The following is an 18,714-nucleotide window of genomic DNA, read 5'->3' on the forward strand; positions in this document are numbered from 1 at the left end:
GAGAGTTTGGACAACACTTTCAGACATAGGGTTTGAACTTTGGGTGGTCCTGTGTGGGGCCAGGAGTTGGACTCAGTCATCCTTGTAGATCTCTTCCAACTTGGGAATTCTATGATTCTACATAAAAAATCCAGAAATTGGCATACAGTCCAGCTTACCTAGAAATCTCCATCACTACTGAGCAACTTTTTCTGTATTGTACTGAACTTGCACAGGAATTTATTTATATAGAGCTGTGATTATACAGCTGGAAGTCAGCCAGGGCATGAGAGTTAACACCACCTTACTTTTAAGAAAAAGAGGCTGTGTTTATGTAGTGTATCATTGTAGAGAAAGATTTAGTCACCTATGTTAATCCTTCAGTACTGCCACTGAACGTTAGAAGTATAACTGGAAAAAAAAACGAGCTTCCAGAATTGAACTGGAATGGGCAGTAAGTTCAGTGTGCATTTACTTGATCCTTCCTCAAGTTTCTGTTGGCAGGGTTACAATAATCAAGTTTGAAACACAGAGTTGCACTGAAAAGGATGACATCATTTCACAAAGCAGGTAATGATGCATATAACTTTAGGAACAGTAACATGCTGCCAACATTTTACTGAGAAGCTTCCACTGAGTCTTCTTGCCCTTTGCCACACAATATACTCACCTTTCCAGGTAAGGCCTAACACTTCTTTTTACAAGCAACAGAGGCACACAAACAGACATTTATGCTCTTTCTTAGGAATACAATCAAAGAAAATATCAAAGACATTTATGATAACAAGTTCCAGGCATTTGAAATTAAAATGAATAAAAAATTTTGTAGACCTAAGGACACTGTCTGATAAAAATCATGTTATCTTAAGAACAGCTCTTCTGTGTTCCATGGGTTTATCAGTATTCCATAATCAAAGTAATACCAAAATGTGTTTGTACATTTCTGTACATATTCTTCAGCACACTTATGTTCTAAAGGAAAAAAAGAGGGACTAGAAGTTGCTGTTCAGAATTATGTGTGAGCTGCCTGCATAGCATTTGGGAAGGATAGATTAGCTGCATCTAGCAGAAAGTCAGTCTTAGCCAGATGCAGAAGAAAAACTCACTTCATTACGCAGGGAGAATTTTAAAAAGAAACTCAAATGAACACACTGTTGAATGGGTTAGTATGTTCAAAGATGCTAAGAAAGCCATCCATTAGCAGCATTGTCTTATTTTAATTTTACAAGTATACAGAACTAGTAGCTCATTTAAAGTAAAATACTGTCAAAATGCAGCTTTTTATGCTTTTGTCTTTGAGAGCATAAAAAAAGAAAAAGAAGAAATCCAGAGATTTTATGGTCCAGTTCTAAGTTGTTTATTATCTGTAAAACATCCAGACTGTCTGTATATCTAATGCTTAGTGAGTACTCCCATACCTCCTCTTTTCTTTTAGCACTTTCTCTGACTACATCATTTGTTGTGATTTGGTGGCCATTAGCTTGTCAGCTCTTTTCTTTTCCTATTTGAATGGATGTGAAGACCAGAAAGGCTATTATGATCATCTAGCTCAACCTCCATAGCAATTTAAGCCAAGAAATTTTATAAAGTGAGCTTTGCTTTGAGTCCATAATTTGAGGGACGATGATGAGTCCAGGATTTAGATAAAACACTGCATCTTAATTTAGAATTTGGGAGACAGAGTTTAGTGGATCCTTAGGGATATTGTAGCAAACAATTCTTCTTGGGGCTAAAATAAAAGGATCTTATGCTTATGCTAAATTAGTATAATTTCATCTGCCAGTTACTGGTTCTCACTGTCATCTCATCTGACAGATTTAAGAGCCTCTTAATATTCAAAATCTTCTTCTCCTGCAAATCCTAGTACATTATGATCAAGCTTTTGTAAGCTAAGCAGATGTTTCTTCAGTCTCTCACTGCAAGGCAGATTTTCATGGCTTTTACAATTTGTCACTTATTTGTATTGAAATGTGGTGCCAGTAGATCTGAAATAGTTTGAGGAATGCCATGTTTGACAGTGTTACTACTACTTTGTAATATTCCTCTGCTTCTATAGCCAAGTTTTGTGCTTTAAACGTTTTGAGTGGATCATAAGCATACAAAAGCAGCATTATAATTTATTTTAAAATATCATTTCTACTTCGATGCCTTTATGCTCATTTGTATTAAAATAAGTGGTTTGTAGAGATTGTTGTATAGAACCATAGAATCATTAAAATTGGAAAAGATCTCTAAGACCATCAAGTCCGACCATCAGTCCATCCCCACCATGTCCACTAACCCATCTCCCTCGGTGCCACATCTCCATGTTTCATGGGCAACCTGTTCCAGTGCTTGAGCTATTGCAGATGTTGTATAAAAGTGTTTTTAAATAGAATATTGTATAGCACAATGCCTTCATAGCAGCTCAAAATTTGTATTTACTTTGCAAGGCAAAACACTGATCACAGTAGGAGACAGGCCTAAAGTCCAGTAAATCCTGCTGGTAGTAGATACTCAACAATTCTTGAATTCTTACACATGAATCACACATTTGACTTTACAAAATTTGGCCAAAGATCCTCATTATGTTATTTTAGCTCTAATAATCTCTTACTTTATATTTTTAATAGGCACAAAATAAATTTATTTCTCTGATTTCTGGAACTAACCCAGATAGGTTGATTATCAGTTTGAATGTCTCAGAATCACTGTATAATTATGGAACATTATGTAGTTGGTCCTGAAAGTTTAAATTGTTTTACCTTTACCTGTTGCTACTTAGCATCCTTTTTAGACAGTGATTAAGGAATGTGCAATTAGATCCACAAAGTATAGCTGCATTATCCGGCTATCTATTAAATAAAGAAAAGAAATGCTTTTCATAGAATCATAGAATGGCCTGGTTTGAAAAGGACCACAACGATCATCTAGTTTCAACCCCCCTGCTGTGTGCAGGGTCACCAACCACCAGACCAGGCTGCCCAGAGCCACATCCAGCCTGGCCTTGAATGCCTCCAGGGATGGGGCATCCACAGCCTCCTTGGGCAACCTGTTCCAGTGCGTCACCACCCTCTGTGTGAAAAACTTCCTCCTAATATCTAACCTAAACCTCCCCTAGAATCATAGAATCACAAGGTTGAAAATGACCTATAAGATCATCTAGTCCAACAGTCTTCACATTACCACTGCTACCACAAGCTACTAAACCAGATCTTGCAGCTCCTCATCCAGACGCCTCTTGAACGCTGCCAGGGACGGCGACTCCACCACCTCCCTGGGCAGCCATTCCAGTGCCTGACCACTCTCTGAGAGAAAAAGTTCTTCCTTATGTCTAATCTAAACCTCCTCTGGTACAACTTGCGGCCATTTCCTCGGGTCCTGTTTGTTGCCTGGGAGAAGAGGCCAAACCCCTCTTCATCACAACCTCCCTTCAGGAAGTTGTAGAGTGCGATGAGGTCTCCCCTGAGCCTCCTCTTCTCCAGATGAAACAATCCCAGCTCCCTCAGCCGCTCCTCATAAGACTTGTGCTCCAGACCCCTCACCAGTTTCGTTGCCCTTCTCTGGACACGCTCCAGGGCCTCAATGTCTTTCCTGTAGTGAGGGGCCCAAAACTGAACACAGTACTCGAGGTGCGGCCTCACCAGTGCTGAGTACAGGGGGATGATCACCTCCCTGCTCCTCCTGGCCCACAATTTCTAATGCCGGCCAGGATGCTGCTGGCCCTCTTGGCCACCTGGGCAAACTGCTGGCTCATGTTCAGCTGAGCATCAACCAACACCCCCAGGTCCCTTTCCTCTTCACAGTCATCCAGCCACTCAGCCCCAAGCCTGTAGCGCTGCATGGGGTTGTTGTGGCCGAAGTGCAGGACCTGGCACTTGAAAGTGCAGGACCCTGTCTAAGTCTAAAACCATTTCCCCGTGTCCTGTCACTGTAAACAGACTTTTCACTTTTTATCTTCAACTAAATGAAGTTTAGTAGAAAAAAAAAATCGATGACTGTGGTAATGTCTTCTTCGGGTATCCTGTACACTGTTCCTGAATAAGTTACCAATCTTTTATTTAGTTTTGTTACTTATGTTTACATATACAAGCACCATTTAAAGTTCTCTTGGAACTCTCTCTCTCTTTGGAAAACCATCTCTCTCCTGCCAAAGCTGCGCAGGATACATAGGAAATATATTAAAAATTGTGATTCAATTATGCCAGTTTACATTGAAGCCATCGTAAGTTCAGTAGATGAGTCATCTTTTTTTTTTTTTTTTTTTTTTTTTTGTCAGAATTGGGACTTATCCAATTGCTTTGACATAGCATATTTTATTTTGGAAAAAAGTTATCTATTATTTATATGAAATCCAAGGCACGTTTACTTGTGAGGGTTGGAAATCTAGCCATACCCCGGAGACTGAGGCAGAAAATAAAGCCTGATGATCCTAAGCTAGCTCATTCCTGTTACCTCAGGTAAACCTTCACAGAGCCGCTCACCCACAGCTGCGTTCAGACCGTGTCCCACCACTACCCGCTCCCCCGATGTACCAGCTTAAACGCTGCCTCATAAACGCAGCAGCTCGTGGATTTGTGAAACGAGGGCAGTCAAACATCATTAATTAAGAGGCTATGGTTAAGGTGATTGACTTGTCCGCCCCTCCGCGCTGCCTGCCCGCCTTTCAGAAGCGCACACAGTAATACCGTGCGGCTGTGCAGAGCTACAGAAAGCAGAGCTCAGGCGTTAGGACGGAGCGGCCCGAGGTACGGCTGGACGGAGAAGCGGGGGAAGGCCCATCACTGAAAGAAGGGCTCGGCGCAGAAAAGCGGTCTGAGCTCCTGTACAAAAGACTGCGCGCATCTGAACCAACTCACGAGGCGCGCAATGTCCGCGCACACTGTGAGCGCAGCAGTGCGGGACGAGGAGCCCGGCAGCTACGTGAGAACAGGGGACCGCACTGCGGTGGGCGCCGTGCAGCACTCGCGGCGCCGCCTCAACCCAGCCGAGAGCCGGCCGTCCCCACGGAACCACCTCCATCCCCGCGCGACCTTCCCCGCCGCCGTTCCGCCGCACCGCCCGCCCATAGGGGCGGCGCCCGCTCGCAGGGGCGGCAACTTCCGCCTCCCGTCAGCCCCGCCCCTCACCTCGGCCTCGGCTACGCGCTGAGCCAATGAGGGTGGGGAGTCTCGGCGGGCAGGTAACCTGCCGCCCAATCGCAAAGCCGCCCCGGGGACAGGTGGGGGCGGGGCCCGGGAGCGCCGCGCCAATCGGTCTCGGCGGCGGCGGCGCCCCGTCGCCCCCGCCCGCCGGGCTCGGAGGTGGGAACGCGGCGCGCGCCGGCCCGGCCGGGGGGCGGGGCTACCTGACAGGAGCGGCGACACCCCCCGGCGGGGCTCGCGCGCCCCAGCAGCCGCCGCACGCGGGGCCGCCCGGCGGCCGGGCTCTCGGGGGAGCGGAGCGGGACGAGCCGGCAGCGGCAGCCATGGCACTGGCGGCCCCGGAGACTCGCAAGTTCACGCGGGCGCTGAGCAAGCCCGGCACGGCGGCCGAGCTGCGGCAGAGCGTCTCGGAGGTGGTGCGCGGCTCCGTCCTGGTGGTGAGCGCGGCGCGGCGCGGCACCGGGGGCTGCGGGCGGTGGGAGCCGCGGCGCGGCCTCCGAGGAAGAGGCGGGCGGCGGCCCCGGGGCGGGGACGGGGCCTCGGGTCCCCGCGGGGCGCGGGGTGGGTCCGCGGGAGGCGGCGGCGGCGGCGGCGGGGCACGGCGGGCACGGCCGGGCGCTGCCTTCCTGCCGGCTCCTCCCCGGGCAGCGCCGGCGGGGGGCCCCGCCCGGTAACCTGCCGCCGCGCCGCCCGCCCCGCTCCTTCCCGTTGTTATTTTGCGCCTTTTGTTTCGCGAGGGACGGGGCCGCGTCCGAGATGCGGACGGAGGCCTCCCGCCGTCCTCCACCTGCGGGACGGCTGCGGCTCGCACCTCGCCTCGTTCCCGGCGCTCTAGCGGCCGGGCGAATGGCGCAAAAGTCATTCTTTCCGTCCTGACGCCGTCTGCGCGCCTCGCAATTGGAGCACTTTGTTGTTGTTGTCGTGTTCGGTGTCTCGCCTCGTGCGGAAGGATGGCAGGAATCAATTGAATGTGCAGGGCGTCCCTCCCGCCTGCGCCGCGCTCGCTGCCGCGCGGATTGCTGCGTTCGTTTGAGCTGAAGTGCTGAGCGAGGTTGGGCAGAGCTGCTCGTAGGGCTCTCCTTCACGCTGTGCGCTTGTTCGCCGCGTGGTCCTGTTGTCTCCCTGCCTGACTGAACGTTTCACTAAGCTCTTAACCCTGTGTAAGTAGAGAGATTTCGGTGCTGGGATGCTGGGAGCTGTTCTGTCTTGTTTGCTTTCAGCCTCGTTAATGCCGAGTGTGGTCTTTGCTTTTCTGTACCGCTTGTCAGCACATACGGCTTCCCCTCTCACGTGTACGGATCTATGACAGGACTCCTTGCTGCAGCCGTAATTTAAAGGCGTACCTTATGAAAATGATGGCTCTGAAATTAAATTACTCTTTATATAACTGTGGTTTGAGGACTGTATAACGCAGGTGCTAATAGGAACAGTTCAGTGTCTGCCTGAGTGACAGCTTTCCACCAAACATGTGTACATGCACTGTACATCTACTTGACATCAACGCTTCCACTCTCTCCTGGAGGGATAGGAATGAGAGAGGGAGCACGAGGGGGATTCAGGTGTGAGTTATGTCACTATAGAAGTAAAGTCACTCTTGCAATACTCAGCAACACTTTCCTGTTTTCCCTTCCCCAACAAAGCATCCCTTTTGCCTCCATCCTTTGGATGTATTTTCCTTTGTTCACTTATAATTGCTGTCATTGAGATGAGTTGGAAAACATTTTCCTCGTTCTTTTATTTCCTCGACTTGATCAAATACGTCAAGTGATGTCATTCATTAATATTCAAAGTATTTTTGCCACAGCAGATTATTCTGCAGGATTCTGAAGAGCGGAAAGAAGTGAAGTTAAGTGGAATACTGGCTCAGTCTTGCTTTGTAGAAGGTCTTCCCTCACTGTTTTTGAAAGCAAAACTGATGACTTATCAATCAGGACAGCTTTGTGATCCTTTTCTGTTAGCTTGGCACGCAGAGCAACATCCCTGTCTGTGTCAGTGTTATGCTGAAGCTCACCCTCTTTTGCCAGCGATGTTGCCCCTGCTGTTCCATCCTCCTTACTGTCACACCCTTTACTTGATTACTGAATTCCTCTGTCCTCCTCGCATGATGCTTAAATCCTGTAATAAAAGCCTAGTGATCCCAACTGTTCCTTCATGAGTTAATTTTTGAATTTGCTGTAACTTTATAGGGCATTGTGATGTTTAGAATTAAATTGTACTTTTCTTTCTTTCTTTAAAAAGGAGTTTAGTACCATTAGTACCATTCTATACTTTAAAAGTATTAAAAATAAGAAATACTTCTGTAAGTTGACTGGTTTCTGGGCTGACAGAATTCCTAGCTTTTATTATCGGAGAAGTTTCTTAGGCTGATATGATAGATACGGGATTCTTATCTGTATTGAAGTAGTTGTTGTTCTATTCAGATCTGTTGCTTTAAAGACCCACTTTTTTTTTTTTTTTCTCTAATCTGCCTCAAAAGCTCTTTGGTAGAGCACCCCCCAAGGATTTTCTGAACTGGGTTGTCTACAAAACATTGCTTAGCATTAGTAACTAATGTGATCTTACTGTCAACACTTGGTCCAAGGACAAATTCTGAAGCTTTCCAATATTGAAAAAATACTGAAACTGTTTTCTCTTGACTGGGCTTGCAGTGAGGGTTCTGAAGGTAGGAAGGAATGAATTCAAGCTTGCGGTTCATGTTGGGTCATCTGCCCAGATGTGTACAACCAAATATTGCTTCAGATTGTACATCTCTGCAGCAGGATGTGCTGAGAAGTGACACAAGTCATGCCATTATTATTTGCAGTAGGAGACAGAAAAGAATTGCTAATACTTGTGAAGCTGTGTAGATTCTTGTCTTTTTATTGTAGCTTCTAGTTAACAAGCCCATCCATTTTTGCCATCAAAAATGTCTGTCTTGCACTCTTTTAAATAAAAAGCATCTCCCGTGTTTAAATGAGGCTTACCAGATAGCATTTCTAAAACATGCTTATCTTCTCTGCTGTATAAATGTTCCTAGAATCATATTCATGAAAGAGGATTGAAAACAGCATTATCAGTATCGTATTATAGTATGACATATCTTACATTTTCTTATTGCTTTTCACTGGAGCTGAACGTCAGCGAATTTCAGCCAACTGATAGACCAAATAGGCTGGCTGAATAGTAAGCAGATGTGGTTGGCCAAGCTAGTTTTAATCAGAATGAAACAAGCTATCTTGGCAACTTTTAAGATCTCATACATTCTTTTTATTTGCTTTACTTTTCTGAACCAACAGATATGGTTCAGTTGGCACAGTTGCAAATGTTATTATTTGTCTATCAACTTCTCATTGTCTATGGCACTAAGGTATATATTGATTGTTTGGATTCAGATTTTGCTATTTTCTGTATGACATTAGCATGCTTGCTTAACATGATTTTCTTGTATGTTGCCACTGTTTTGACTGACTTATTTTGACTTACGCTGTGTGACTTCATGTTGGTGCCTTTGGCCATCCAAATACATCTATGTCTGGGGAGGAGGGTTATGGGCGTGAAAAGTCTCTTTCTAAAACCAGCAGTCTTATCAAGAGCAGACTTCAGTGCAATTTTAGCCTTATGCATAACTGGCAGTGATCTCTTTAAGTGGTACTATGTTACCTAAAACATAGAAGAGAGGTGGAGTTTTGTGTCTCATTCAGTGAAATGATAATGATAAATTATTGTAGTGACAAAGTAGGTGTTGTACCTTATCCTAAATTAACCTTACATTTAAAGATGGGGGAACAAGCAACTAGGAGAATGGCATGCCAGGTTGGCTCTTCTTTTGCCAAGTTAACAATAAAATGCCATTATCATGTATGCAGATAATTAAAAGATCTACATGTACCAAATAACTTGGCAAATGTTTCCCCTATAGAGAAATCAATGTTATACACACTGGAGATATGGAGAAATGGTATGAAATTTAAGTGATCCCCAGATAATCTTCTGCAGTTCTCCTTCTTGACTTAATGCAAAGTAGGTTTGAGTGTTTGAAGGCTGAAAAAATCACTTTGGGGCTTTATATGTAACTTTAAGTACTTGGTAGAGGCCTTAAGTTCTAAAAGTCTTGCAGAAATTCAGCTTCTCAAATGTGGAAGAAAGTCAATATATCATAAAAACAGTGCTTGGATCTCCAAAACAACACTTGGATTGAGAATCAGAGGAGGTTTGTTGTTGTTTGATTGGTTGCTCTTTGTTTTAAGGAGGCTTATACTGGACCTGAACACAATTTCATCTCAGTCTTTTCAATCCTGATCTTTACTGCATTATTACTATGCTTTAACACGCTGCTTCTCCAAGAACACTGTTACTTGGAGGATTGTGCAGTATTCATTTTGGCTTGGTATTTTTTGTCTGATTTGTGGATCCTTTCATACATCCTGTACACAGAGAGGGTTTGTGTGCTTTTCTGCAGTGTTTGCTCTGTGTACAGTGAATGGAGTATTTGAAACCTCATCAATGGTGAGATTTTTAGCTGCTGTGTTGTATAGGAAGTAGTTGTTCCCTCTTTCCCTAAAGTAAGCCAGCAATTGAGAAAGTGATATATAATGCTGGAGGGATGCTGATACAGAGAGCAGGGACTGGAACAGTTGAGGGATGCTGTAAAGGTGGAAACATGGATAAAGCTTTGAGCTTGGAATGTGAAATTTAAATTTTGGACGATTTTGGAAGAAGTACATTGTTATGAATGGGTGAGTGAAAGCAAGGAGATGAGAGCTGACACGGGGAATTTTCAAAGAAAAACAGTTGCTGCCAGTTCAGCATCATCTAAGGTATCTCAGCCTGAAGGAGCTGGATGTGAATTGTAGCGCTTAGTATCTGAACTGTTGAACTCTGGGGTGGAAGGTAGGAGGGGAAGATGATGCTCAAACCTGAAGAGGTGGTTTTAGTTTATGGCGTGCACCACTTACATTTCCTTGAGGAAATAAAAATTGGCAGACTATGTGATCTTTGTGATAAATATGCTAATTTCACTTCAGCAAAGTGCATGTGAAAACCTTTTCAATTGGATGCAAAACAGTAGTAATGGAATGGTTGTTTCTGGCAAGTCTGGTACTGCTAAGAAGACTTGTTGGGTATGAGACATTTTTGTGGTTGGGAAGATTCAGAGGCTGGGCTATAGCACTAAAGTTTATAAGTACCGTAAGACTTTCATAGATTTTAAATGTCAGTAAGCCTGTTCAGAAAAAGATTGTGAGGGGAAAAATTCTTGTATGAACAAAAATATAATTAACCCATTCAGCAGCAGCAGATCATTCTTGTTAGCTATGTCTGATTTCTTAATTTTTTTTTTTTCCTAGAGTTTTTCTTAGCCCAGGGATAAGGATAATTGTTTGAAATAGGAGTAAATGTTTTAAAAACTGTTGTTTCTAATACAGCAAACATCAGCTGTATGGTGGTGGTAGACGGCTGTGGTGGCAACAGCTCATGCAGCACAGAACACTGCAGAGTTTTTCTTTTCCCCCTCCTACTAATGACCTTAAAAGCCCAAGCAGGATCACATGTTTGTATCTCAATAGCAGTGTAACTTCTCACACCTGAAGTGAAACTTGGGAATTCCATAGCTCTGATTATTTTTCCCCACATTAAACATCTTATGCAATAAACTTAAAACATTATATCCAGTTTAAAGCCACATGTTTGCTTATGCTGCTTTGTGACCTATGCCAGTGTCTCAAAAAGGTCTGTAATTACTAGTTCGGAAAACTACACCTTTAATATCAACTGCTTATTGTTACTGCACAGGTGTAATTGCTCAAATTACTGTTAAGTGTATATGGCTATTGGGGTGATTGATCATTTGCCTCTGAGTAGTGCCTGAGATTAGATAACCATCACATGAATGTGCTTATATGCGAAACTCAATAATTGGTGGATTTGACCATGTTACATGGTATTGTGTTTCTGAAGTAGATTTAAGACTGCAAAATTCACATGCTTGCTTTCAAGAATATTAATAAAGAAAAGGTACTGGTAACTCATTTGAAGCTAGTAAGGGGGAATTGTTTTTCAGATAGCAGAAAGCTTGGGTGTATTGCTCTGAGAAGTGCATTGCATGTATTGCTTTTACCTTGAATTTCTGTAAATACTGAGGGGGGGAGGGGTTGGTGCTAGTGACTTGCTGTTGAGATAAATGTCTCATCTTCATCACTGGGATCCAAGGAACTGAAATTTGTGATGGAGTTTGAAGAATTTACCTAATGTACTGATGTTGAAAATATGGCGTATAAAAAATGTACATAAATCCCTCTTCCTTAGCTAGTACTTTAGTTCTGGTTTTGAGGTCAGATGATCTTGGGTACTTTACTTGATGTGGGTACTGAAGGCAAAGCTCCATTTGAGAGAAGGAAAACACAGATTCATTCTTTGTCTCTCCACGTTCCCCTTAGACCATCTGTGGCCATCAAAAGCATTAATTATACAAAGCGTAAAATGCTGCATAAGTAATCCATGTATTACACAATGCTCTTCTCATTGAAAGATTTTGGAAATAGCATACTTAAAGATGAGAAGATACTCTAATTATTTCAAGCATGTAAACTTACCTGAGACCTTCATACATGGGATGGGCAGGTGTGTGGGGGAAGGATTGCATTCTGTCGTACTCCACAGGCACTGATGTATGTAGATGAGTAAGTTTAAGATACTATGAAATAATCTTAGGTCTCGTATCGTGAGAATGCTGTGGGGTTTAGTTTTTTCCTGTAGAAGTACTTCAAGTTATTCTGGTGAGAATGAAAGTGAGCATGTGTTAACTCAGAATAGAAATTTCCTGTACTATTAAAAACAAAACAAACAAATGAAAAAAACAGTCTTAAGGGCCATGAAAACAATTTGCTTCATATGTGAAACAATGACCAGGATTTCATTGGTACAATGGACTGTGCTTGGGAAAATGGTATATGAAACAGCCAGAGGTCTTCAGGAAGTTGAGCAGAAGTTCTGAAGGGGATTTTTGTGAAGAAAACCCGCTTGGAGAGCAAATATTTGGTAAAAGAAATCCAACATCTGTGGCAGATACTATTGCTGCTTGTTGAAAGAAATACCAGCTTTGCTGCAGACGCGTTAAGAAAATAAAAAAAACTCAGTCTGACTGCAGGGGCGGGAAGTGGGATTCTTTGTCTGTGTAAAGATGAGTTAGTGAATCTGTTAGAGCACTTTGTCATCCCCTCCCTCTGACTGATGATTCAGGTATGAAAGGAGGAATGGGGAATTAAGATTATTCTCTTTGCACATTCTGCTGCTGGCTCGGAAGATCGCTGCCTGTCTTGAAGGCTCTGGCAGTTAAAGTGGGAAAAACTAGAAAGACGTGAGTAAGAACCTTTGTTGGAAACTTTGTGGATCTCACACCTCAGACTGGTGGTGAGACTGATGTGTCCCTGCTTGGGCAGGGTTTGGACCAGGTGGCTTCAGGCAGCCTGTTCCAACTTCAGCCATCTCGTGGCTCCGTTCTGTAAACTTATGCTTTATTTTAGGTGGTGCTGTCAACCTGGTGCTACTGATGGGTATCCCGAGCAAAAAGAAGGCAGCAAGAAAGATAACTCCAGGGGTGTGGTAGGGAGTGATGCTGTCTTTCTCTCACACTTTTGTGTACTTGGTCTAAGATGTTAGATTGCTTTTAAGAACAAATTAATCTTAGCTCTGCATCCCAAGGAAGCAAGCAGGTTGGAGACTGATTCAGACTGGTGTGTGTGGTGGTGTTGGTGTGTATCCAAACCTCAGCTGGAATTCTACTTCAAAGTCACTGGGCCCAGGCCAGCCTTTGGTTTGGGGCCTTCTCCAAAGGAAAAAAAAGCCATTTGTATGTCAGGACCAACTGGAATTTCTTTCTGCTCACCATCAGAGGGAAAGGATATCAGGTGTTTTAAGAGAGAAGTTTGTTATTTAGCCCCTTGAACACTGTTGTATCCAAAAAGAGCAGTTCTGGATAATTTTTCTGTCTGAGACAATATTGTCGATACCAGTAGTTTAAGAAATGTGAACTTCATAATTCTGAGAAAATCAATGGAAAAATATACATTTCTTTCTTTTTTTTTTTCTTCTCCATGCTTGGTAGTACTCTGGAAAAGTTTCTTTTTCTGATAATCCTAGGAAAGAATACTAGAAAATAAAAAATATGGGACAAAAACACCAACAATACTAACACACCATTCTTCCGAAGGTATGAAACCTTCAGGGATCAAGTTTGTGCATAAGCAATGTTACAGTCCCTACCAGCTGAAATTAAATAGTCCCTTTTGTAGTTTCTTCTACTAAGAAACATAGTTATTCACACAGTGGGAGTATTGAGTGACTGGACACGGAGTTGTTGGAGGAGGGCCATGAAGATAATCAGAGGGCTGGAGCACCTCCCCTGTGAGGACAAGCTGAGAGAGCTGGATCTGGAGAAGAGAAGGCTCTGAGGAGACCTTATACATGCCTTCCAGTATCTGAAGGAGCCTACAGGAATGCTGGGGAGGGACTTTTTAGGTGGGCAAGTAATGTCAGGACAAGGGAAAATGGCTTTAAACTGGAAGAGAATAGATATAGATTAGATTTTAGGAAGATATTCTTTACTGTGAGGGTGATGAGACAGTGAAACGAGTTGCCCAGCGAGGCTGTAAATGCCCCCCTCCCTGGAAGCATTCAAGGCCAGGCTGGATGGGGCTGTGAGCAACCTGCTCTAGAGGGAGGTGTCTCGTCCTGGAGCAGAGGGGTTGGAACTAGGTGGTGATACAGATCCCTTCCAACCCAAACCATTTTGTGACATAGCATTAACTGAATAACCAAAATATATTTAAAAAATCCTTCAGATTTAAGTTCAGTCACAACATTTAACTGAGAATCAGTAATGCTGATTCAGAGCACCTAGAAGGCAGGAAGGCATGTAATATAGAGCCATCGTGTAAATAAATAATCCTTAGCTGCTGCTTTGTGCACTTGTGGTTGCTTTTTGATACCGAGCTGTAGCTGTGGACTTCAAAAGAGAGAGCATGGTGACAGATGCTGCTCTAGCTTGGGAAATTCGAGTCACAGGCTAACCTGCTTTTTACTACATTCAGTGCTCTGTGGTTGGGAAGGAGTTATTTTGTGAATTCAGAGTAGTTTGTTTTTACTGCTATAAAGTTAATATTCCCACAAGGAGTGACTACATGTTATACTGAGAATGGTTAATGCTTTCATATTATTAAGTAGGGAAAGAATTTCAATATCCATTTACATCAGTGTGTAATGTAATATTTACAATTTGTGTGTTATCGTAGGTGAAATCCTAAGTGTAGTTGATTTCAGGGGCCTAGGGTTTAATGCACGTGAACGTGTAGGAATGTAAGTTGTTGTCAGCTTGCACATCCAGAGCCTGTGTTCGTGTTAAGTTCTTTACAGAGAGAGTGGTGAGGTGCTGGAACAGGCTGCCCAGAGAGGTTGTGGATGCCCCGTCCCTGGAGGTATTCAAGGCCAGACTGGATGGGGCCCTGGTCTAGTATTAAATGTGGAGGTTGGTGGCCCTGCGTGTGGCAGGGGGGTTGGAGATTCATGATCCTTGAGGTCCCTTCCAACCCTGGCCATTCTGTGATTCTGTGTGATGTGCTTGTGTTTAGACATGTGTTCCAAAGAAAGAGTTCAGTGGGAGAAAAGGATAGCGAGATAGCTCTTTGTCTCACCAGATTTGTGAAGAAATTTGAAGTTAAATACTAGCATTGTGGGCTTAAAACAAAGTAATTAAAAAGGCTATGTTTTTGAAATGTTTGAAAGGTATTCATCCAACTTCCAGTTTGAAGGCATTGCCGGTGCCCCAGTGCAGTGCTGTCAAGTGGTGCTTCTGACCTCATTCTGTTAAGCACATTTGCACCTTCTTGCACTGACTTGCAGTAATACTTTTGCAGCTGATGCAATAGGTGATTTAGCTGAAAGTCGTTGTTGTATGTTTGCCATTAAGAATGTTCAAGGAGGCTTCACTCATAGTGTTTGCTAGTCCAAAGGGGATCTTGAGTTGTTGTTGAACGTCTGATTTGAGTCAGTCTAAAAAGAGCATTCAGGTTAATGAAGAGACGACACATTTTCTAATTATTTGGAGAGTGCTATTCCAGTTTTCTTCAAAATTCTCTTGGGAGTCTTGCTTGCCTGGCCTGTTATTGCCATGGAGTTATTTGCCTGGTATTGTGCATGGCCTCAGATGACCCAAGAATGTTGTGTACAAACTTCTTCCTGGCTGTAGCATACAGCATGATCCAGAGGTTTTCTCTTATGAAATGTGAGGTTTCTAATAGGTTAAAAAAAAAAAAAAAAAGAATTCTCACTGTGTACAGTCTTACTGGTAAATTTCAAGGGACAGTGCTTCCAGCATAGTTTTTGGCAGCTGGGGATATGCTGGAGGGAACTTGGAACTTGTTCCTTAATAAGCTAGTAACAAAGGAAAGGAGAGTAACCTGAATCTGAATAACGTTTGTAGGGGGAATAAAAGTATATGTGAGCTCTGAGTTTCTGATGCTCTTCCCTGAACGCGGTACAATTGCTCAGAAACTGGGCTTTAACTATTTTTTTCTAGTCTGCTGTATTTTGACTGTACTTTAATATGGTTTCATCAGTATTCCTGAAAATAATATCCTATAATTAGTGACATGTTCTGCACTTAATTATAAGAAGCATATGTTGTGGCTATCGTGTCAGTTGCCCAGAATAAAAAGTTGTCAGAGCCCACAGTAAAGAGGTCAATTTAAGGAAGCTGGAAGTTTTGTAACCACTAGATGGAGTCATGTGAGCATATTTCATACCAGAATCCTGTGCTATGGCTTGAAACATAAAACAGTTAAAGGAGCTATCGATGTCTTATGTCTCATGCTTACTAATGGAAGTTCATCTGCTCAGTGTAGTTGGGCAACTTCCTGAAGTTCTCTGGGTTATTCTTACTATGGCTGCCCTGAAGATATACTTGAGTTAAGCTTGAACTTAAGGTGTGTGCCTTACTGGTTACTCCCCGTGCTCACTTATGGATGAGAATGTGTTATTATGTGTATAAGAATGGACTTGTGAGAAGGCTGACCTTTTTGCAGCTCTCAATTATGCAACAGGAAAGTACTAGCTATGGCATTTAGTATTTTGTAATTAGTGGGGTTTTAAATGTGTGTATCTCTCCATCAGCACATACATGATACTGTGTATGCAAGATTAAAATCTCTGAATTAGCATTCCATGGGTTGCATCATTTAGGCTTCCTTCCCACTTGCTCAGATGTAAGAAGAAAAAAAAAAAAAGGCATAATAAACATTCCCTTGTATGTAGATTAAAATCAACTTATGCTATTAGCTGGCTATGACAAGCTTCCATGGCTAGTGCTCCAGTCTTCATAAGTCTTATTTTTGGCTTTTTGATGCATCGTATGGTTGATAAACTTGCTTCTGGTCTTCAGCCTGATGATATAGTTAGGGTTTCTAATCTTACAGTAGCTTTTTCATTTCTCTGTGATGTGTATTTCTTCTAAGGGCCTTGCTGAGTGTGCGGATTCTCATTCAAAATTACATGCTATTGTCAAGATTATCTCCTGGAGGAAGCATAGCTTCTTTCAAGTACAGAATTTTCTTGGATCTTTTCTCTGTTTCAGTGGTTGATGTGTGGCTACCTGATACAGTGCCAAGGAATCATGTGAGGGCATGAGCTGAAGGACAAATATGAGTTACTTGGTCCAATTCCCTGCTCAAAGTAGGTTGCTTGGAGACTATGCCAGTCTAGTTTTACTATCAACAGACGGGGAGACTGTTTAATTTCAATATTTGACTACTCTCATGGTTAAAAATATATGTACGCATCAAAAACTCCCTGTATATAAATTAAATATTGCATGCGTTATCTCTTGCTGTCTGACTGCCACCAAGAAGAGCCTGGTTCCATCCTCTCTTAACCTTCCTGTTAGGTGATTGTGGATAGTGATAAGATCTCCTGTAAGCATTCGCTTCAAGCAGAATTATCCAAGATCTCAGCAGTCCTTATATCAGGCACCAGAACCTGAATTTTCTGCTTCTCCTCTAGGATCATACTGCTAAATTGGAACTGCTGTTTATTCTTCTCCCTCTTGCAGGGCTTGTGGATCTTAGTTCTTTCCTGTGGCTTTACCAGACAAAAGCCAGTACCTTGGTCTGGATTATCTAATTATTAAGGCACTCCAAAGGTGCACTGTAACTGGTGTTTGTTTTAACCCTTCTGGGCTTAGGCAGCTTTGGGCACACATCTCTAGCATTCTGAGCTGATCCACAGACAGCTGCCAGATGGAAGGAAGGTAGTGCTCCACCTACAGATACTGTCAGGCTTTGTGAAAAGCTGAGTTCAGTCAGTATGTGTTAAAATCGCTAAGGAACCAGATGTTCGCTCTTGTTAAGATGGCATCAGTTTGGCTATGTTAAGAATCAAGGATAATTTATTTGGTAAAATTTTAAGTACTTCAAGTATTTTAAGGGATTAAACATATTTCGGTGCCTTAAATGCCTAGATGCTTAAATCCTGACTGAATTGCATTTTCCTGCAGATATGGCCTTGTGTCTTTATGAAATACTTGCCTATAATGGTGGCATATCTGAAGACAGAACATCCATGTTGTTTTGTGGTAACATACTTGATGGGAAGCTCTCCTTAGTTTGATTTCTGTCTAGTTGCACATCGTAAACTCTTAGTAATAAGAGTTTTACAAGATGATTTTAAATCAATTCAGGTAGCTTTTCATTAAGGACTTCAATCTTTGTAGGTTGCTAACCAGCATCAAATTGAAACTTGCAAGCATTGGTTATAATGGCCTGATTTCTGACACTTGTTTACTTTTTACCTACGAGATTCTGCTTGCTGGAACTCGGTTGCTGTAGGTCTGCTTAATATTTTGAAGCCCTGTGGTATCGTAGTGAGAAGTGATGATTAGGCATTTGCTATAGTAAGGTTATGACTGGTGGTTAAGCTTTTAAAGTAATTGTGGAACCTTTGTTAAGCAGTTGCCAACAATTACTTTGGAGAGTGGCTAGAGCTTCTTCTGTATTACTGTCCATGTTCTAGAGGGACATGTCCTTCTGAAGAACCAATTTCATCTTTTTAACTTCAGGAATCTTGTAGTGCAGTCGGTACTGGTCCAGTACAGTACATAGCAGAGAGAAGCTTGATGCCATATAAAACCAGGCAGTCTAGTCTAGGAATGTAGTATTTGCAATACGTGCTAATTTGAATAACTCTGGAAATCTGCATGCAGACCTTTTTACACAAAGAGAAGTAACATTATTTGTCCTCTCTCCACAGCCCTCCTTTCCTTCCCTTAGGGAGAAAGACCTTCTCATAAACCAGGTGCAGCTAAAGGCAGTTTGCAATGTCCAGCTTGCTGCTCACGTCATGAACAATACAATCTTGTTCATATGTTTGTTTGTATGTTTTGTTTATTTTTTAACCATTGGACTAAAATGTTTGGCTACCTCAGGCTGTCCCTTAGCTCTCTTCTCTTGCTAGAGAAAGTTCTGTCAGACCCTCGGAAGAATTTTTCCATCGTCCTGGTTTCACTTTGAGGTGTAATTCCATTAATGGATAGTATTACAGTTGTGTCACGTTTGTCTGCACGTTCACTGCTTTGTGCAGTGTGGGTTGC

At 42.8% G+C, this 18,714-nt stretch overlaps 1 protein-coding gene across 3 annotated transcripts in view; it reads left to right on the top strand.

Moving 5' to 3' along the window:
• The first annotated feature begins 5,319 nt into the window (after positions 1–5,319).
• Positions 5,320–18,714, top strand: part of DOCK9 (dedicator of cytokinesis 9) — a 118,002-nt gene continuing 104,607 nt past the window's right edge. For all 3 annotated transcript variants that reach the window (XM_031613746.2, XM_031613747.2, XM_031613748.2), the window contains exon 1: positions 5,320–5,539. In XM_031613746.2, coding sequence (XP_031469606.1) covers positions 5,426–5,539 — 114 coding nt within the window. In that variant the 5' untranslated portion in view covers positions 5,320–5,425. The remainder of the gene's footprint in view (positions 5,540–18,714) is intronic.

Source organism: Phasianus colchicus, chromosome 1 (assembly GCF_987193195.1).
Source record: "Phasianus colchicus chromosome 1, bPhaCol1.hap1.1, whole genome shotgun sequence".
NCBI lineage: Eukaryota > Metazoa > Chordata > Aves > Galliformes > Phasianidae > Phasianus > Phasianus colchicus.